Here is a 17664-nt window from a genome sequence, read left to right on the forward strand (position 1 = left end):
TCCAACTCTTGGTTATATATTTAGATTAATGAAAAAGAAAAGAAACATTTTTAATTGTGACCCAAAGAAAAGTTAAGATTGATTTGTTCACACAGACACTTTAAATGAATGATGACAAAAATTTGTGTGAGACGGTCTCACGGGTCGTATTTGTGAGACGGATATCTTATTTGGGTCATCCATGAAAAAGTATTACTTTTTATGCTAAGAATATTACTTTTTATTATGAATATGGATAGGTTTGACCCGTCTCACAGATTAAGATCCGTGAGACGGTCTCACATGAGACTCACTCGTAAAATTTATAAAGTAAAATTGGTGGGGCACAACAAAATAATTTGACAGGCTTCTCCTCTCCGATAGCTTCCCACATAAACTTATCATTCATGAGTAGGTCTCATATGAGACTGTCTCACGGATCTTAATCTGTGAGACGGGTCAAACTTATCTATATTCATAATAAAAAGTAATACTTTTTCATGAATGACCCAAATAAGATATCTGTCTCACAAATACGACCCTTGAGACCTTCTCATACAAGTTTTTGTCAAATTTTACTGTACACGTGGCTTCACAGTCATCCACATGTTTTCACAAAGATAGATTCATTTCACCCATGCTCACACGTGTGGTACGTGCGAATCAAAATCCCAAATAACAGAGATCAATTATTTTATTGTTTGACTTAATTGATGCGCAATTAAATTTATTATTGTTGTTTATGTTCGAATTACAAAACTACAATTTTAGTCAGCCATACCCGTCTCACTATATATTTTTTTATCTTATAATGTCAAATTTCAACTTTTATCCGTAGTTAAATTATAGAGAAAAATGACTAAAATGTGAAAGATGCGAGATTGAGATTGGAAAGTTTGTAAAAGACGTGTTTATTTACATCGGTACGTAGTCAATTGTCACATGATTGTGTTTAACATATTTTTATTCTCATCATAAATTACATTTTGACAAAAGAATTCAATTTGATCAATGGATTGAAAATCAATCGAATTATTTGAAAGCTGGATCAGTTACATCTGTAATAAGCGAGTATGATAACTTTTACGCTTGGTTAAGTACAAAAGAGAAAGGGTGGGAATGAAAAACGTGCAGAATGGATGTGTAGATTGTGGTCCTTCTGATGGAGTGAGTGAATTTTATTTTGTAGAAACAGTGGCTAAGAGGTTGCAAGTTGCAGCCCAGACAAGATATTAGTGTGCAATACAGGCTGGATCTCATTGGCAACAATGGCTGTAAATGCAAACTAATATTCCATCCTCTTGGCTTGCTCGATCTATTGTCACAGCTACTTTTGTTTATTTTTTTATTTTAAAATAAAATTGTTACTGCATAGGTGAAATGAAACATGTTCATATTCATATTCTTTTAAAAATAGAAATATAATTTATTTTAGAAAAGAATTTATAAATAAATATATTAGAATTTCAAATCATCTTTTTGCTATCTAATAAAATAAAAAAATTCAAAATTGGCTTTTTGAACCAACCAAACAACCCCCTCGAGTTGCACAAATGGACTTTCAGATAACGGAGTGGAGATATCTATATAATGCATACAAACGTTTTTCATCGACGGCTTCAACTCTCTCTCTCTCTCTCTCTCTCTCTCTCTCTCTAATTCGCTATATCTCCGGGTTCCATTCTCATTCTCTCTGCTGGGAAATATTTGCTTCTCGGGGATTCATGTCGGTACGTTATTGAATCCCGCCGTAGTTTTTGCGTGTTAATTTGATTTCAGATTTGTATTTGCTATTTCTTTTCATTTAGGTTTTTTTTTTTGAATATGTGGATGTCTTGTTATTATTATTATTTTTTTTATATATATATTCATCGTCTTGGGGAGTATGCTGCTGAAGCTTTGCTTGGTCGACCCAAGATAAAATTGCTATGTAAAAGTTGGATTGTTCGTCACCAGTGATTGATTGGTGGACTTTGTTCGATTGATTTCTTGTTCGTGAAGAATTTCAAGCAGAGTTAGAGGAACTCTTTTATTATGAATGGATACTCTATTTGGAAAGGAAAATAATTTACAGTAAATCGAGGAAAAGACCAACTTTCTAACTTTTTTCAGCTGCTTTTTGTTCTCGAGGAAAGTCTTGAAAAAATAATTTCTAACAACTATAATTTGTTTTTCACGCAGAAAATTGTATTGTAGCATCTCTGTTTAGCTGTTCTCTGTTCCCAGGTTTCATCTTGTATTGTATTTGACACAGTGCGTGCCTTACATCCACCAAGTTCATTATTTACATGAATGAAAAACTTACCTTTGAGCCCAAGGGAACTAGCAAAACATATGCCTGCTCCAGGTCTCATAAATTTGTGAATTTGTACAATTGGATTCCTTGTCGTGACATGGATCTTTATAATTTTTAAAGTATAAATATTACTAACCATCTCATTTGAGGTCAAGCTTTTGAAAAAAGTGATTTCAACATGGCATCACAATCTGGAATCAACATACAATTTAGGGTGGTCATTTGTCCTTAGTGATGAAAATTCTTCCTTGATCTTTTAAAACAATCCAGTTATAGCTCGACATTGTATCTTTGAAAGCAGCAAAAATTACAGAAATGGATAAACATTAATGTTGCTTCTCAGCCTCAAGGTCCTAGCTTAGCCCCTGGAACCACGGGCTAGAGGTTCAAAATCCCATATGTTTTATAGAATTAGTCAGTGGTGGCCTTTATTATCTAGCGCCCTACCAACGTTTGTATGTAATCACCTCCGAGCATATTAAAATACAAATTTTATGATTGTAACCCTTTCCATGAGAGTAGTTTCAACAGCAAAAGAAGCTTTTGTAAGCTCATCCTAGCATCGAGCTGAAATGAGTTATTTTCTCAAAGCCTGAATGGTGACTAGGTGCATCAAGAAACCTCACGCTGCCTTAGCAGAGTGTATTTAATATGCATACTTACGCGTCTACATTCGGGTGATTTCTTATTTCCAAAATTGAATTTCATACTCATCGACAGTCTTGCTACCAAGCCCTATTATTTTCTCACAAATTTACCACAATTACACTCATCAACATTTCAATTGTTTAAGAAAATATGGAAATTGTACAATGTATATCTCCCTTTCCTATTTGCAATTTCAGGACTTGTTATGATTGAAAGCGTTACTTTCTGTAGATGTGATGATACATTTATTTGGGTCTTTTTAATCTGAGGTTGATCAATATTAGACTTTAGTTTGTTAATTTTGTTAGGAGTTGAATCCTTGATTTTATTTTCATATTTAAATGGGAAATACTGAAAGCTGATTTGAAGTTTTGTTGACCTTTACGTGTGCATATTGGACAGGAGAAAGGTAGGCCCTTGCCAAAGTTTGGAGAATGGGATGTCAATGATCCTGCTTCGGCAGAGGGATTTACGGTGATTTTTAACAAGGCAAGGGATGAGAAGAAAACAGGTGGGAGGCCTGATTCTCCCACAAAGCTGGATACGAATACAAATACTAATCATGGGATGGAACATGTAAAAACTCAGGGTGTAAGTGATTAGATCCATTCCCGCACGACATCAGTATCGGTTTTATTTTTATTTTTTGGGTGAAAAGTTTGCCAATCCATCTGGCTTCTGAGTGTCTCAAAACTGATTACAAGCCTTTGATTTTGCAGAAAAAATGGTTTTGCTGCATGCAGAGCTCGAGCACGAACTACTAAATGGAGTGTGAAAAAGAATGCGAGGTCGGCAGGTATTAACAGGAACCAAGTTCAAGCCCTTTGTTTTGTGCTGTAAAATTGTTGTGAGGAAAAGAAAACACGAGAGACTCGAACGACGTTGCGCCCTCATGTTTTGGCTGATTATGTATCCGCCTAGTGTTTGAAAACAGTTTCTTGTTGCGCCTTCATGTTTTGGCTGATCATGTATCCGCCTGGTGTTTTGAAAACAGTTTCTTGGCCAACTCTGTGGCTTCTAGTACATCATTTGGTTCTACTTTCGATCACTTGTGCGCAATTATTGTCACAGTTTTTTAATAATTCAAAGAATATCTCTTGGGGTTCTAAATTCTTAAAACATAAAATCTTGATTCATAGATTCCCTAAATAAGTAATTTATTGTAACATACATACGCCTATGTCCACATGCTACACACGAGGCGTTAAGTTGACTATAAGCCACTTTTGGGCCTAGTTCTCAGCCCATGGATATCTTATACGATGAAAAAAAGCAGCAACAGCAGTATTTGACAATTCATCACTACTAAAACATTGCTAATTGACACACTTAAAATGATGACTCTGTTGGCCGACGCATTGGCTCTTCTCTGTCGTGCATGCCTCGCCGGAGCCGTCATCAAAATCGGCAGTGGTACAGTCCGCGGTGGGTACTCTGTCTTTGATTCCGTGAGTCACAGAAACTCCTCCACAGTGTTGGTTGCACAGCTGCAACAAAACATTGGCATCCAGCTCTCTCTCCGCTTCCTCTTTTTCAATCGCCGCACTTCCCTGAGGCGGACATTCCTCCTTTCTGGTGGCCATCAAAATCACAGAGGTTGGATTAAATTGGAGATTTTTGTTTCGTAGATTTTTCAATACCAGATCACGAGAAGCTACTAATAAGGGTAAAGTTCATAAATTCAGGACAAATGTCAAGCATGCAATTCTAAGTAAGCTTTCACCCTTTTTTTTTTTGCTCAAATGGGCATGGGCTGTTTTCATTGCGACCCATTTCTGTATCTAGCCCCAATATGATGCGGACTACGGCCCATTAATGAATAAGTGCTGTGAGCTACTCTTTTCCATTCATACTGTTCGATCGGGCTGCAGCCTGCAGTGCTGTTGTGGGCCGTTTCCTAGCGGACGCTTAGGCTACAGCATCAAACCTGATTGCCGGCTTACCATGCTGGAAATATAAGGAAGACGATGTTCGGTACGATTTGGAGTTCGGGGATATAATCCAGTATGTATATTCTCACTGCATTTTGACCATTAATTGATAAAAGGGAAAATTGTTTATTTTGTTTTATTTTCTCAAATTTCAATGTTAGTTGATTGTTTTTTTCGATAATTTTAATAATTTTTTCCAATAGCCTTTATCGTTACATGGTCAAATTTATGAATTTAAAATAAAATTTTTGAACATCACAATTTATAGACAAAAATTTGTGTGAGATGGTCTCACGGGTCGTATTTTGTGAGACGGATGTCTTATTTGGGTCATCCATTAAAAAATATTACTTTTTATGCTAAAAATATTATTTTTTATTGTAAATATCGGTAGGATTCACCCATCTTACAGATAAAGATTCATGAAATCGTATCACAAGAGACCTACTTCAACTTATGTATGATTAATTAGTAGATTGTATTTAAATGAAAAAAATTGAAGCTATAAATTTTAAATTTATTTAATTAATTATACTTTTTTTCCGAAATCAAATCGTTCGATAAAAAATAAAACTAACCCAAAAGTCACGTGCGAGCCAACCGCCACACAATCTTTCTTTCTTGTATACCCTTTTGTTTTCATTAGCTCGTCTCTCTGTTTCTACCCTCGTTTTCCATCCGTAACAGCTACGCCGCCTCACGACCCGACCGGCTCCTTCATCAGCTCCTCCGATTTGATTCCAGGTAAAGTTAGGTGCTTTAATACTTCCATTTTGATATCAAGGATTTTCGTTTGCTCTGTTCGATTTCTTTTAAGATTCCGAAAACTGTATTATTTTTCGAGTAAAAGAACGATGGTTCACCTCTGTTTTCCTATAGTTTCTCAGTATTTGTGAGATCTTGATCTGGAAATGTATCTTGTGAATTCAGGATGTGAATAATCGAGACGCTTGAATTCCTCAAATGTCTAGGAAACCTTATTTTTGTTTTCAACCGGTTCTTTTTTTTTTTTTTATTGTAGTTACCCGGAAGGCTTTGTTAAAAGGTGTGAATGGTATAATTGGAGGGTTTAACTGCTTAGCGTGATTGTATTCTCTAGTAGATGTTAATGGCAAAAAAAATTAATTCTGATGCTATATCTATATTGCGAGCTGCTCTTCGGTTTATTAGCTATTTTGTGTCGTCAGAGGCATTACCTTGTTGCTATATCAGTTGAAACTTTTCATGACGTATGTGGGCTATCTCATCATGCAAACTAACTTCATATATGAAAATTATTATTTGTGGAATCAACATTACACTAACATGAAGCCTTCAACTTTACATGTCTCCTTTTCTTGTTGAGCAGTGGAATTTATTTCTTCTTTCTAACAGTCGTAGTTGTACCATTTTTTCAGGCGATAATTATTTCTTAGTGTCAAGATGTCACTAAGTGCTACTTTTGCCAGCCCAATTACAACTCTATCAATTGGTATGTTACGTCATCTCAGAAAATATTAATTTGTCCATGTTTTATAGCTATTCCATTGGTGTTTCTAAAATAACATACCTTGGTTATTTGAGTACGTCTGCACATGATAAATCCTATTAAATGGAGCAGTAACGTGTGCCTGTAAAAGTCACAAGAAGGGTTGATTGGTTGCATAAAATGCTCTCTTGTGTCGATGGAAAATTTATGTTTTTTATATCTGGTTTGTGTGAATTTCACTTTGTGGTTTTTTCATAACATATCAACAAATTCTGTTGAGGAGTCTACCTCAGCATTATTCAGATCTGTTTTCATGCATTTATGTGCATGTGGACGATGTAAAATGAGCCATACTCAACAGTGCACATAAATTTAATGGTTAATGCCTTTGAATTACATTTCTACAGCAAGATCAGAAGTTCAATGTCTGAAGCCTAAGAAGAATGTTTATTTCATTCCAGTTGAGCTTAAGTCACTCCATTTGCAGCGTTCTTTTCGAGTAAAGCACGCTTCAATATGTGCTGCTTCCCTGGTAATTATGTTGTACCTGAGATTATATTTACTTTTTGCCAATTGATTTTGTAATGATGACTTTAAGAGAGGATCTTCTCTTTTTATTGAGTCTTTATGTTTGGCACTAGGAGTTTTCTTTCTGAAACAATCATCTGACTGTAGAAAAGATTACTATTCCTACTGAAGATTAGCATAGGGTTTAGCTTCTTTTTAGTCTATCAAGTGGTCGTGGCTGTGGTGAGCGAGGAAAATATGTTCACAGGACAGTTCTTTATGATCACTACTTGTACTGATTGCTTATCTTAAACTGCAGAATGCCACTTGTGCTGCAGAGCAGACACAAACAGTCACGAGGCAATCTTCTACAATTACCGTTGCACCTATTCAAGGTACACCTTCTTCATCCTTCATTCTAATTTATGAGGAGTTAACAGACGCAAACAGTCATAAAGTTTTTGTTTTGTTTTTTTGGTGCATTCTGGAATCTGGTGGAAGAACCTGATAATTTTATCCCACCTCTTTAACTTTCCTGCTTTTTATGTTAACCGTTGAAACCTCTCTTCTGACAAAAATACTTTGCACTTCCACTTCCAAGTAAACGAGTCCTGCATTCTATTCCAAGTATTTGAAATAATCTTGTAACGGATGCCAGGAAAGGAGAAATCTCCGGAACTCGATGATGGTGGAACAGGATTTCCACCACGTGATGACGATGGCGGCGGCGGTGGCGGCGGCGGTGGCGGCGGGCACTGGTCCGGGGGATTTTTCTTTTTTGGCTTCCTTGCTTTTTTGGGCTTCTTGAAGGACCAAGAAAGCGAAGGACCTTATCGAGAAGAAAGGAGAAGATGAGGGGATAATTGATTATGATATAATCACTACATATCTTATGTTATGTTCCCCTTGGGCGAGACTTAATAACGTTAATAATGAATACGTTATACCTTGATGTTTTTTGATAGATTATATTATTAGCCATTTAACCCTTGAATATATATGCTAAAAAAATCAATAATAACGTGAAGTTGGTCAATTGAGATTCAAATTTGTACCCTTAATCGGTCAAAATAAAATGAAATTTAATTATATGTGATTTTGAGTGATTATTTTCTTTTTAATTTTAAAGGAAAAACGAAGCGATATCGGTAAAAAAAAATAATAAATAAAAATTTCGAAGTACATTTAATTAAGATTTGAAAAGGTTATTGAACATTATTAAGATATAATTAAATTTAAATAGTTAGGTTAATAATTATTATATTTTCATTTAATTGATTTGATTTCAATTATTTCTAACCAGCAGATAACTATCATGGCCAATTTCTTACCCCCCCCCCCCCCTCGGCGTTTATTCTATCAACGATTCCAACTTCTATATTCACAGTAGTGACAACAACATCTCGAGTGTTGAGTACAAATGTGAAAGTTCTGCTATTCGATTTTTGATAGATTAATTCCATTAGAATCAAAATGATTAGCCAACAAATCAGCCACTATGTTTCCGTCCGGATACGTGTTATATCAGTAACCTACGCACAGAGATAGCGCATTAAATCACATTCATTCCTCTATGCATTTATAGCTACCTACCCCTATTCTCAGATCCTGCAAGGGGGGAGACTACACATATTATGATTGCTCTGTGGACGATGTCACAACTCCACTCTTGTTTGCCACAATCAAATCCTTTATGCATTTGCTTTTATGGATGCTGGGCAACAGAAAATGCTTTGAAGCTCTCCTTGAATCATATATCCATCCGAGATATATGAGAGATATGGAGAGATTAAACCTTATAACACTATCGAAGAGAGCCGGATATTCGGCGACCATCGAGTATTCAGCTTCCAAAAACTCCCACTTTTCACTTAACTTTGTTTCACCCCAACGCTTCGGCTTATTCCACGTTGTTTCGGATGTCACCACATTTCCATAGTAAATTTTCTTTGAAGAATCATCCAAGTAAGCCTGCAAAACAAGGAAAATATGGTTTTGGCAATATTAAACATTCAAATAAAATAAGCTAAAGACGTGAGAACAAATCAGTTATTAAACATTCAAATAAAATAAAGCTAAAGATGAGAGAACAAATTTCAGCATGTAGAAATCACATACAAACTCTATGAGCAATAACATTTAGCGAATAATCAACATTCCAATTTTTTTAGCAAATTCCTGCTAAATACAGAATTTACTGTCAAAGTTATCCCAACAAACAAATTCGTGATAGGATCTACTAACTCCTCATTCGAGCTTGCCTTACCAAAATAGTCAAACCTTATTAATAGAAAGTCTATGGTAAAATAACACACTGTCATTATTTCATCCTCCCACATGGGGTAGATTGCAACTAACTTCTCTTAAAACACAATTTCCAGGTTGAGACTTCACGCATAGATTTACCCGTGTCGGGACAAAGCAATAGCTTGAATAAATTCAAGCTCGCCGTACTAGTCACTTTATCCAGTAATTTCAAAGAGTAGCTCCCATACACAGTGATATTTTCCCAGCACAGCACTTAATCACCAGTGTTCCCTTGTGCCTGATTCCACACAATTGTAGCAAGCTTTGGGTCTAAGTAAATAGTTTGCATTCATTGTCGACTTGAGAAATTTACCAACTCAGAGTTACAAAAAGAGCATACTGCACAAACTAGTGAACACTTTCATACTCTTCCCACAAACGGATGAGGAAACTGGTATGGGTTGTTGTTACAAACTTGGTGTCTCTTGATTCGTGATCTCTGGCATCTGTTTTTCATATGCCAGAAAGTTCTGAGCACTTCGTGAACCAACTATAATGCAAGAAACTTTCTAATGTATCGAATTGACATCGGGACCAAACGACAACAAGAATCTCAAATCGTTGCAGGAAAAATCAAGAGAGACTTGACTGAAATGTAGGATCAATTACAGGGTAGATATCAGAAGAAATGAGAGAATAATCTCAACTTTTCTAAGAATATTTTGCATGGACTGTTTGATATAAAAACAAAATAGAATATCGAATTCTTCCTTCTTCATCATATCAAAGTATCAAGCATATACATTATATTTATTATTCACCATCGCTCCACGAAATTGCATCAGATATTGTCATCCACTTAAGTGTTATATTTCCAATACGAAAATAAAAGCAGGCTAAATAATACCTGCCATCCAGATGGAAGATCTCTTGAAAGTTCAGCAAGATTGGGTTCTTCAAATCCGGTAGGTTCTGATACATTGTGTTTGGTTTCTTTCATCTTTTGGGCTCTCTTTCGCTTCACCCTTTCTCGCCTATAACATAACTAGCCAGTCACCACATGTTACACCAAGGGGGTTTGATAATGCCCCCAGTCAACACATATAGGGTACGTATCGGGTGACGCTAATCCCACATCATGCGAACTTGTGTATTAGACCAGTGCTATGTAGGGGTTCGAGGTGTGCTCGTGAAAATAAGGAAAGGTCAAACACACCGTATGAGGGTATTGCAGCAGAGTAAGGCTAACAACCAATTATGCACACTTAATTTTAAAATTCGATTTACAGCCAGAAAGTTACCAATCACCACCCAGTGGCTGAAAATTAGCATTATCCTTCGCCTCTCCACTGGAAATCTGCTGGGCTTGCCATTCCTAAATTAGAAATCAGTCAAAGAAACAGGTGAAGAAACCCGATTTAGTGATAACAGAAACATAGTTGAAATTTCTATACCTTAATTTCCCGTTGCCGTTTCCTCTCTAACATTTCATAAGCATTTTCAGGTTCTTCTTTCTCTTCATGCAACTCTTCTTTTGCAGCTTTCCACTGAGAATAGAAGGGACACACTCAATTTCATATTACAAGGTAAAAAACAAAAACATAAAATAAAATCTAAGATGCTTATAAATAGACGAGTTAGTACCTTGTCTACCAAGCTGGAAACTTTCTTATTAGATCTCAACGTGGATACCACAGCAACAGTTCTCTTTTTACTACGTGAAACTGTGAAAGTGGAGAAACCTCAAAATAAGGTGTTTTGGGGCATTTGAAAATCAAATAATGCGGGTGTTGAATGTCAGATAATATACAAATTTAATCGCAAGTGTTTTCAGATGCAACTAAGTTTTTCGAGTTTAAGATGTCTTAAAGGCAATAGACATAAGTTTACATTCTCATGCAATAATTATCTTGTAGGTTCCTATAAATTAATATCAGTATGTGCCAAATTCAACAACTTCAGCCATAGTAAACAAAAAGACCACTTCACAATTATTACCCTTGGATTGAACCTTAGAAGTTGCAGCTGCAGCTGCGGCGGCGGTAGAAACAAAATTTGGGGCATCAGAGGCAGGTAAAGCATCAACACCATGGCTTATGGAAGTAGTTGATTGAGATCCAATAACGGGTTGAGAGACCAAGAACTCTAGCTCCTTCACAGATCCTTGACCAGACTTGACAACAGTGAGATTAGCTTTTGGAAATAAACCATAGCCAGCTTCTGCATCGGAATCTAAGGAGCATGTAGTATCAGTGTCTCTGTTTGTGAGGACAGTTTCACTTTGAATCCTTGAAGATTCCACAGCTGCACCACTCACCAATGAATGAGGATTTAGACTGCCATTTTGAAGGCCATAATAGGAACTAGGTTCTCCAGGGTTGCCTACCAAAGGAGCAACTGCATAGACACTGGGGACTGCTTCATAATAAGGTGTTATGTGGGACGCAGAAACTTGCACTCCCTCGGGATTGGCATATAGAGTGACACCAGAAATTTCAGTGTTTGAATGTCCATAACAATCAGGATTTGAGGAAGGATATGTCAGAACATAGTGCTCCGGATAAGGTAAAGTATGGACAGAATCCAAATGTGATGGTGGAGGATAAGATGTTTCTGGAGGCTCGTCAGGTGGTGGTGGGGGGAAAGGATAGTCATCAGGTGGCGGAGGGGGGAAAGGTTCATTATCAGGAGGTGGAGGGGGGCAAAGTTCGTTTTCAAGAGACAGTGGATTCATTGTGGCAGGTGGTTGTACTCTCAACGTTTGTCCTTGCAGTAAGGGCTCGTGGACAGGTGGATTTTGTTGATTTGATTGTTCCTGAGATAGGATATGATAATGAGAACCTGAAGCACCTCCAAAAAATGATTTCAGTGAAGTAGGTGTATCCTCAACTTCCATGTCCACATCCATGTATACCACTTCTCCAGAATAATGAACAGATTTGGACATTAATTCACTTTGCATTTCAAGCCCAATGATTTCAGTCTTTCCTTCAGTCTCAGTATCAGAACACATGGTCGGATAAACCACTGAAGACACGAGTCCAGTTGTCATTGCAACATCACCATAAGCTTCAATACGTGACTTCTCAGAAGTACAATCAGGATGATTTGATTCTTTAGCATCCCGACACAGCCCCTTCTTTTCATTTGAGTCAACTTTGATGGCTTCTTCTGATTTAACAGTAGCTTCATATTTTTCTATAGGAGCAGAACCATATTGCTGAATAGAATCGTCTATGGCTGCATCAAGTCGTTTTAGCCGATCCTCAGAATGCAACCAAAATTGAAGTAAGGCTGATCCATGAGTTGCTAAAGCCTTGATATCAGAGAGTCTGATCTCAACTTCCAATTTGTACTTTAACTTAATATCTTGCCATCGCAGATTCCAGTTCAAACTGATGAACAAATGGAGAAGAATCAGCAAAGCAAACCAAATGAAAGGGGTAAACTCAGAGTAGCTAAACAATCTGTGTGGCTTAACCATCATTTTTGTCAAAAATGGACATGCTCAGTGATTAGTTTGCGACAAAAATGAAGATACAAGATGAACGGGCTTGACTTATACCTTTCCAAAGATTTCAATCGCTCCAACAAGATGTCACAATGCTTTATCAGGTGAAAAGAAAAATCAGTCCCTGATTTGCAGTTTCCAGAAAGTAAATTGCAGCTATTTTTAGCATCGTCAACTACAGCTTCACCATTAAGAAAAAAAGTTCGAAAATTTTGACTGGCATCTGTATTTCCGATTTCATTACCAAGAGAATAACCCATACATCCTTCCTCAAATCCATCTGCTTCTTCCCCTTTACTAGAATCACCACTAGTTTTGTATGTGGCCTCAGAACCCTCGTTAAGTTTCTCAGCGGTGGCATCTTCTTGTTCTATATCCACATATGTTCCTGATGGATCACCAACAGCTTTCTCTGTATGATTCACAACAGCAGCCTGAGCCAAAACGTCAGGTACTTCCCATGAAGTTTCACCGGTTAAAATATTCCAATAATAATATTGACTACTCTCTTCATGCAACACCTTTTTCCAGCTTAAACTCGTGTCACCGACCTGTTGATTAGGTATAGCAGCACATGTACCATCTTCCATTGCCTTCGTTTCCCTGAGCAAATCATCAGTGTTATCAAATGAAGAGCCAAGGGAGCCCCCTTTCCCAAGTTTTTGCAGAAGATCCTGTGACACAGCATCATCATCCATCTCAAGCTGCTTGATCACTTGAACAGAATGATCATTCACATCATCAGTTCCAATATCCTCAGTTGTGATTTCACCAATAACTTTTGTCTGTGAAAAAGAGACGTCAACTTAAATTTAGGGCAACCAGCAATGAGGGAGTAAAAGATCGAACAAATAGAAATCTTGAAATGGAAAAGGTGATGGTAGCAAAATAAATCCCACAACTGGTATTTCAAGTGCCAGCGATCAGCATGTGACTTGAGATATGCATCAATTATCAGTGCTGAATGTAAGAATGGCATGACAAGCCACTGAGGAAACTATGCTCTTCATTAGAACATGAGTGCACGTGTAAACATACCTTGGTGTGACACTTATCAGTGGTACCCAATGGTCAAACCTCAGAGGTCTGATGCAGGTAATAATTATTCCTTTTCACTTATAGACTAATAAATATTTGTCATCTTATTGTTTAAGAGTTGGTAAGTCCATATCGACTAATATGTGATGAATTGTTCTCAGGATATATAGATTTTTTGATTATCACTCGGTGAGCTTCCTATCAACAAATCACATGCCTCGCCTTGGCCCTAGGATCTACAACACCACGTGCCTATGCCGCAGCACAAGCATCACATTGAAGAGTAAACAAAAGAACATACATAAAGTTCAGAAAGCTATCAAGCCATTAAAATGCAAAGCAGGTCCTCCATCTATACATGAGAAGCTGGTTTAAAAGTAAAAATTTAAAGTCAAGAATTTGGATCATCTGCTCCTACGACTGTGTATGCTTCTATGGTTGTTCACGAGTTGGTTGATTGAGCGAAAATAGAACACATAACAAAATCGAGCCAAAAGAAATCAGCTTGTTATCCAGTAATCTTTCAGTTTGGTATTTAGTTTGATTTCAGCATTCGTTAATCAAGCTGTAAGGAACAACACAGTTTTTAAGTAAATTATGAAAAATGTTTAGCACCATAATTATTTAAATAATGAAATCAGTACAATACTATGCCAGTGTATCTTCAATTCATTCTATTAGGTCATAAACAAAGCCATTTCAACATAAATACCCAGCCCTAGAATAAAATAAAAGGATAGTCTTTTGATTGTTTAGTACTCTGGGTTTGAAAGAACATTTCACTTCATAACCAAATAAAATTATTTCATTTAGCATCCATTTCGGTAAATCTCATGACTGAAACTTCAACTCAATTCAATCATACTGAAGAAGCAGTGCTACATGCTTCAGAGGTTTCAAAGTCCCCATGGTTCAGCCAATAACACAACAGACTAGATAGGACAATGCTAGTACACTCACCTTGTCATCAAGGTCACCAGATGGGTCCTTGACAGCACCAGCATCTTGACCTTCACTTAGAAGTTCATCCACGTCATCATCACTGTATTGCTCAAGCAGCATAAGAGGATTATTTAGTAGGGGGCCTGCAGAAAAACAACCATACAGTCACATGCCACATAAATTTCAAGATGACTGATAGCTGCTTGTGGTAATCAACATATCTATAAAACAGCAACAAATGGTACTATTTAAAAAAGAGCAACCATTCAAAACACTGTTTGACAGCCAATTTAAGAGAGGGCAAAGATTTAGGCATTCTGCAAAATCACCCACCTGTAGAAAGCGGAATGCATCAGCATCGCCCAAAAGCAAATAAAGCCAAAGACATACGAACCAATATGGAAAAAGTTCCTTCTCTGATCTTCAGACCACCTTCGATGCTGCCAAAATAAGGGACTGACAAGTCGATAGTTCACACGATAATACACTGTGACAGGGAGGAGGTGTAGGCTGATAACCATTTGATTGTTCCCAATGCCACAACCATCCTACAGTCTGAGAACAACAATTTTGGACGTGCTAATAACAAATCTTGTAGCAAAAATACTCTCTATTTTTCCACCAATATTAAGTGTTCACATCATATGTCTCTACAAAGAGCATTCCTTGAAGAAAGTTGATGGAACCCACCTGAGGACGAGGGTGAATCAGGTAACTCGGACTGGGTTCTGGACACACAGTCCCCTCCAACTTCATCCCGGGAAGAGGAGCCACCCAAATCTCCTAGTAAAGGACAATAAACGTACATAACAATCAGACCAAATTAAAACTTTCCATGCAAGTGCTGATATCAATATATCAAATAACTGTTCTATAAAGCAGATAATCCTGAAAAAAGAGACACCGGAATTGAAGGTGGACAACTAAGAGAAATTATATCAATTAACTAGTGCTTTCAGCTAAGGTTCAATCAGATATATATGATTGATTCAGCACGAATTTTAAATGTTTACAATTGTTCGCAAGCGTGACTATGTGATTTTCTCAACAAATTCCATCCGACTTTATTCCGCAAACAACTGAAATATTTAGAAATAAGATATGAAACCTATATTATAAAGCTTGCATTGACGACAACCAGCAGTCCAGGACCCACAATTGACTTTTTAATCTTTTAGAATATAGTTATACATACCGGAGGGTTCCACACACAGATCAAGTTTAACTCTACGCCCAGCGGCGCTTATGCCGGCAAGTCGACGCTCCTTACGCCTTCCCATCGATCGGAAATTCGAAAGTTTCAGAAACAAAAACTCTACTCGCAAGCAATCATCGGATGATCGAAGAATTATGGAATGATTGGTAATTTAATTGAAGCCCTAATCCCTCGATGTTTAATTGCTTGTTATAAAAGAAATTTGATTTTCTTGCCTCTCCTGATGGAATTGATCCTTCCATATCTATCGAACGTACCGTACCTAATTGAAGCGAATTGGACTGCGTAACCCACATATTTTAGGCCCATTTTAATTATGGCCAAATCCTCTTTGTTTAAATGCCTTGGGCCTGTTAATAGCCCACCTCGATCTGGTCCGGTTTACTCTACAACATGTCGATTTTCGATTTTGAATATCTCTAGTCCAAAATCAAATCATTTTATTACGGATCAGTTCAGTTTTTTTGTAATATGGTTCGGTTTATACGATCGGTTTTATACAATTAGCTAAAATTTTGTTAAGAAATAAAATTATATGTCACTTCATGCTTTTAAAACCTAAATCATAGTGTTTGTCAAACATTTAATTTGTGGGACTTGGTCTTATATATACATTTAATTTGTGGGACTTGGTCTTATATATAAACTGAGTTGTGTACAAACATGTCATACGAATATAACAACAATATATAACTAATTAATCATATAAACGCGGAAAATGTATGAATCCAACAGAATATTCAATTACTCAATAATATGAAAGATAACAAGATGTCAACCAACTCGAATGGAACTCCAATCATCTTAGGGAAAAATTAAAGAAATATATATAAAAAAGAAAAGAAAACGCCGATCGGTGAGTGGTGAGAAAGAAGAGAAAACGATCGGATTGAAAATTGAAGATTAATGATACTAAGTTCTTAAATATTAATAGGCCCATTATATATAAAAATTATTATACTTAACAATAATATGTCACATTATACATAAAAACCATATACTTAACAATAATATGGTCGGTTCGGTTATTCGATTTTGGGAGAGTAAAACCGAAAACCGAATTTCATAAAATTTAAAACTGTAGCCGACCGAAAAATCGAACCATTTAAATCGAATTATTCGGTTCGATCGGTTTTAACCGTTTTTTGGATTTTATGCCCACCCCTAATCATCATATTTGGATCGGACCAAACAGAAAATCTAAATTTGGTTTAGCTTGCTTGATTGTAGTTTAGATTAAATTTGGCTTAATCTTTACTATATTTTACTACATTCGGACCAACACATTACAATTATCTTAACCCATTAACTTCCCGAGTTCACCTCCCATCGATCAAGTGATTAAATTAAATAGTAAATTGACAACTAATTAAATGTTGACCGAATAAAATATTTTTAATTTTATTTCTCATTAATTTTAAAAATAAAATAAATAAAGATATAACACATACATAAACATTATATTCTTTATGAGGAGTATTTCTGAAAACTAATTGTTAACTGAGACCAGAGTTCTCCTTTATAGATGTCGGGACAGCCGAGTCAGTTTATGGTTCTGCCCGGCAGAGCGAGGATTCAAAGAAATATATAAAATAGAGTAATTGACTCAACTCCCACATATATAACATTAAATTGAGGAACTTTAACTAGACTCCACAATTTAACCAAGAGCTTCAGCCCAAACTCCAACATATCAATAGACGATTCGAGGACATAATTTGACTCGAAGACAACGGAAGGAGCCTAACCCATTTGCATGAACTACCAAGGCTTTGAAGAAGGTTTTTGGGTGATTCAATATACATAGAGATGTCCGACTCGAACAGAAGATATAGATAAAATATGTTTGTAAACCAATTCTATTATCTGTCTTTAGCGGCT

At 36.5% G+C, this 17664-nt stretch overlaps 3 protein-coding genes across 4 annotated transcripts; 2 read left to right on the forward strand and 1 right to left on the reverse strand.

Annotated features, from left to right (window-relative positions):
• Nucleotides 1-1517: 1517 nt before the first annotated feature.
• Nucleotides 1518-3875, forward strand: LOC140978712 (protein NOI4-like). The gene is made up of 3 exons (XM_073443920.1): nt 1518-1709; nt 3326-3514; nt 3643-3875. The coding sequence occupies exons 1-3, from the start codon at nt 1533-1535 to the stop codon at nt 3685-3687; spliced, it is 411 nt and encodes a 136-aa protein (XP_073300021.1). The 5' UTR covers nt 1518-1532; the 3' UTR covers nt 3688-3875.
• A 1565-nt stretch (nt 3876-5440) lies between these two features.
• LOC140978762 (uncharacterized) lies at nt 5441-7791 on the forward strand. Its single transcript, XM_073443985.1, has 5 exons — nt 5441-5598; nt 6252-6325; nt 6730-6854; nt 7149-7224; nt 7488-7791. Exons 2-5 carry the CDS (start codon nt 6277-6279, stop codon nt 7682-7684), a joined length of 447 nt encoding a protein of 148 aa, XP_073300086.1. The 5' UTR covers nt 5441-5598; nt 6252-6276; the 3' UTR covers nt 7685-7791.
• A 487-nt stretch (nt 7792-8278) lies between these two features.
• Nucleotides 8279-15989, reverse strand: LOC140978855 (uncharacterized). 2 transcript variants are annotated; one of them, XM_073444092.1, is made up of 10 exons: nt 15763-15989; nt 15258-15350; nt 14586-14710; nt 12642-13372; nt 11075-12471; nt 10721-10800; nt 10531-10623; nt 10378-10451; nt 9984-10110; nt 8279-8800 (listed from the first exon to the last, which is right to left on the reverse strand). In XM_073444092.1, exons 1-10 carry the CDS (start codon nt 15845-15847, stop codon nt 8462-8464), a joined length of 3144 nt encoding a protein of 1047 aa, XP_073300193.1. In that variant the 5' UTR covers nt 15848-15989; the 3' UTR covers nt 8279-8461. The 2 variants fall into 2 exon arrangements, with proteins under 2 accessions (XP_073300193.1, XP_073300194.1); XM_073444093.1 differs by lacking the exons at nt 15258-15350; nt 15763-15989 and adding an exon at nt 14901-15099.
• Between the last annotated feature and the right edge of the window lie 1675 nt (nt 15990-17664).

Source organism: Primulina huaijiensis, chromosome 6 (assembly GCF_012295235.1).
Source record: "Primulina huaijiensis isolate GDHJ02 chromosome 6, ASM1229523v2, whole genome shotgun sequence".
Lineage (NCBI taxonomy): Eukaryota > Viridiplantae > Streptophyta > Magnoliopsida > Lamiales > Gesneriaceae > Primulina > Primulina huaijiensis.

Bases quoted from the DNA above. Each gene is read 5' to 3' on its own strand.
- LOC140978712 (XM_073443920.1), top strand. From the start codon at position 1,533: ATGGACTTTCAGATAACGGAGTGGAGATATCTATATAATGCATACAAA. The intron at 1,710-3,325 runs GTACGTTATTGA...CATATTGGACAG, and splicing joins CTTCTCGGGGATTCATGTCG to GAGAAAGGTAGGCCCTTGCC. The intron at 3,515-3,642 runs GTAAGTGATTAG...TTGATTTTGCAG, and splicing joins AACATGTAAAAACTCAGGGT to AAAAAATGGTTTTGCTGCAT.
- LOC140978762 (XM_073443985.1), top strand. From the start codon at position 6,277: ATGTCACTAAGTGCTACTTTTGCCAGCCCAATTACAACTCTATCAATT. The intron at 6,326-6,729 runs GTATGTTACGTC...ACATTTCTACAG, and splicing joins AATTACAACTCTATCAATTG to CAAGATCAGAAGTTCAATGT. The intron at 6,855-7,148 runs GTAATTATGTTG...CTTAAACTGCAG, and splicing joins CAATATGTGCTGCTTCCCTG to AATGCCACTTGTGCTGCAGA.
- LOC140978855 (XM_073444092.1), bottom strand. From the start codon at position 15,847: ATGGGAAGGCGTAAGGAGCGTCGACTTGCCGGCATAAGCGCCGCTGGG. The intron at 10,801-11,074 runs GTAATAATTGTG...CCACTTTCACAG, and splicing joins TTCTAAGGTTCAATCCAAGG to TTTCACGTAGTAAAAAGAGA. The intron at 8,801-9,983 runs GTATTATTTAGC...CTTGTTTTGCAG, and splicing joins ATCTTCCATCTGGATGGCAG to GCTTACTTGGATGATTCTTC.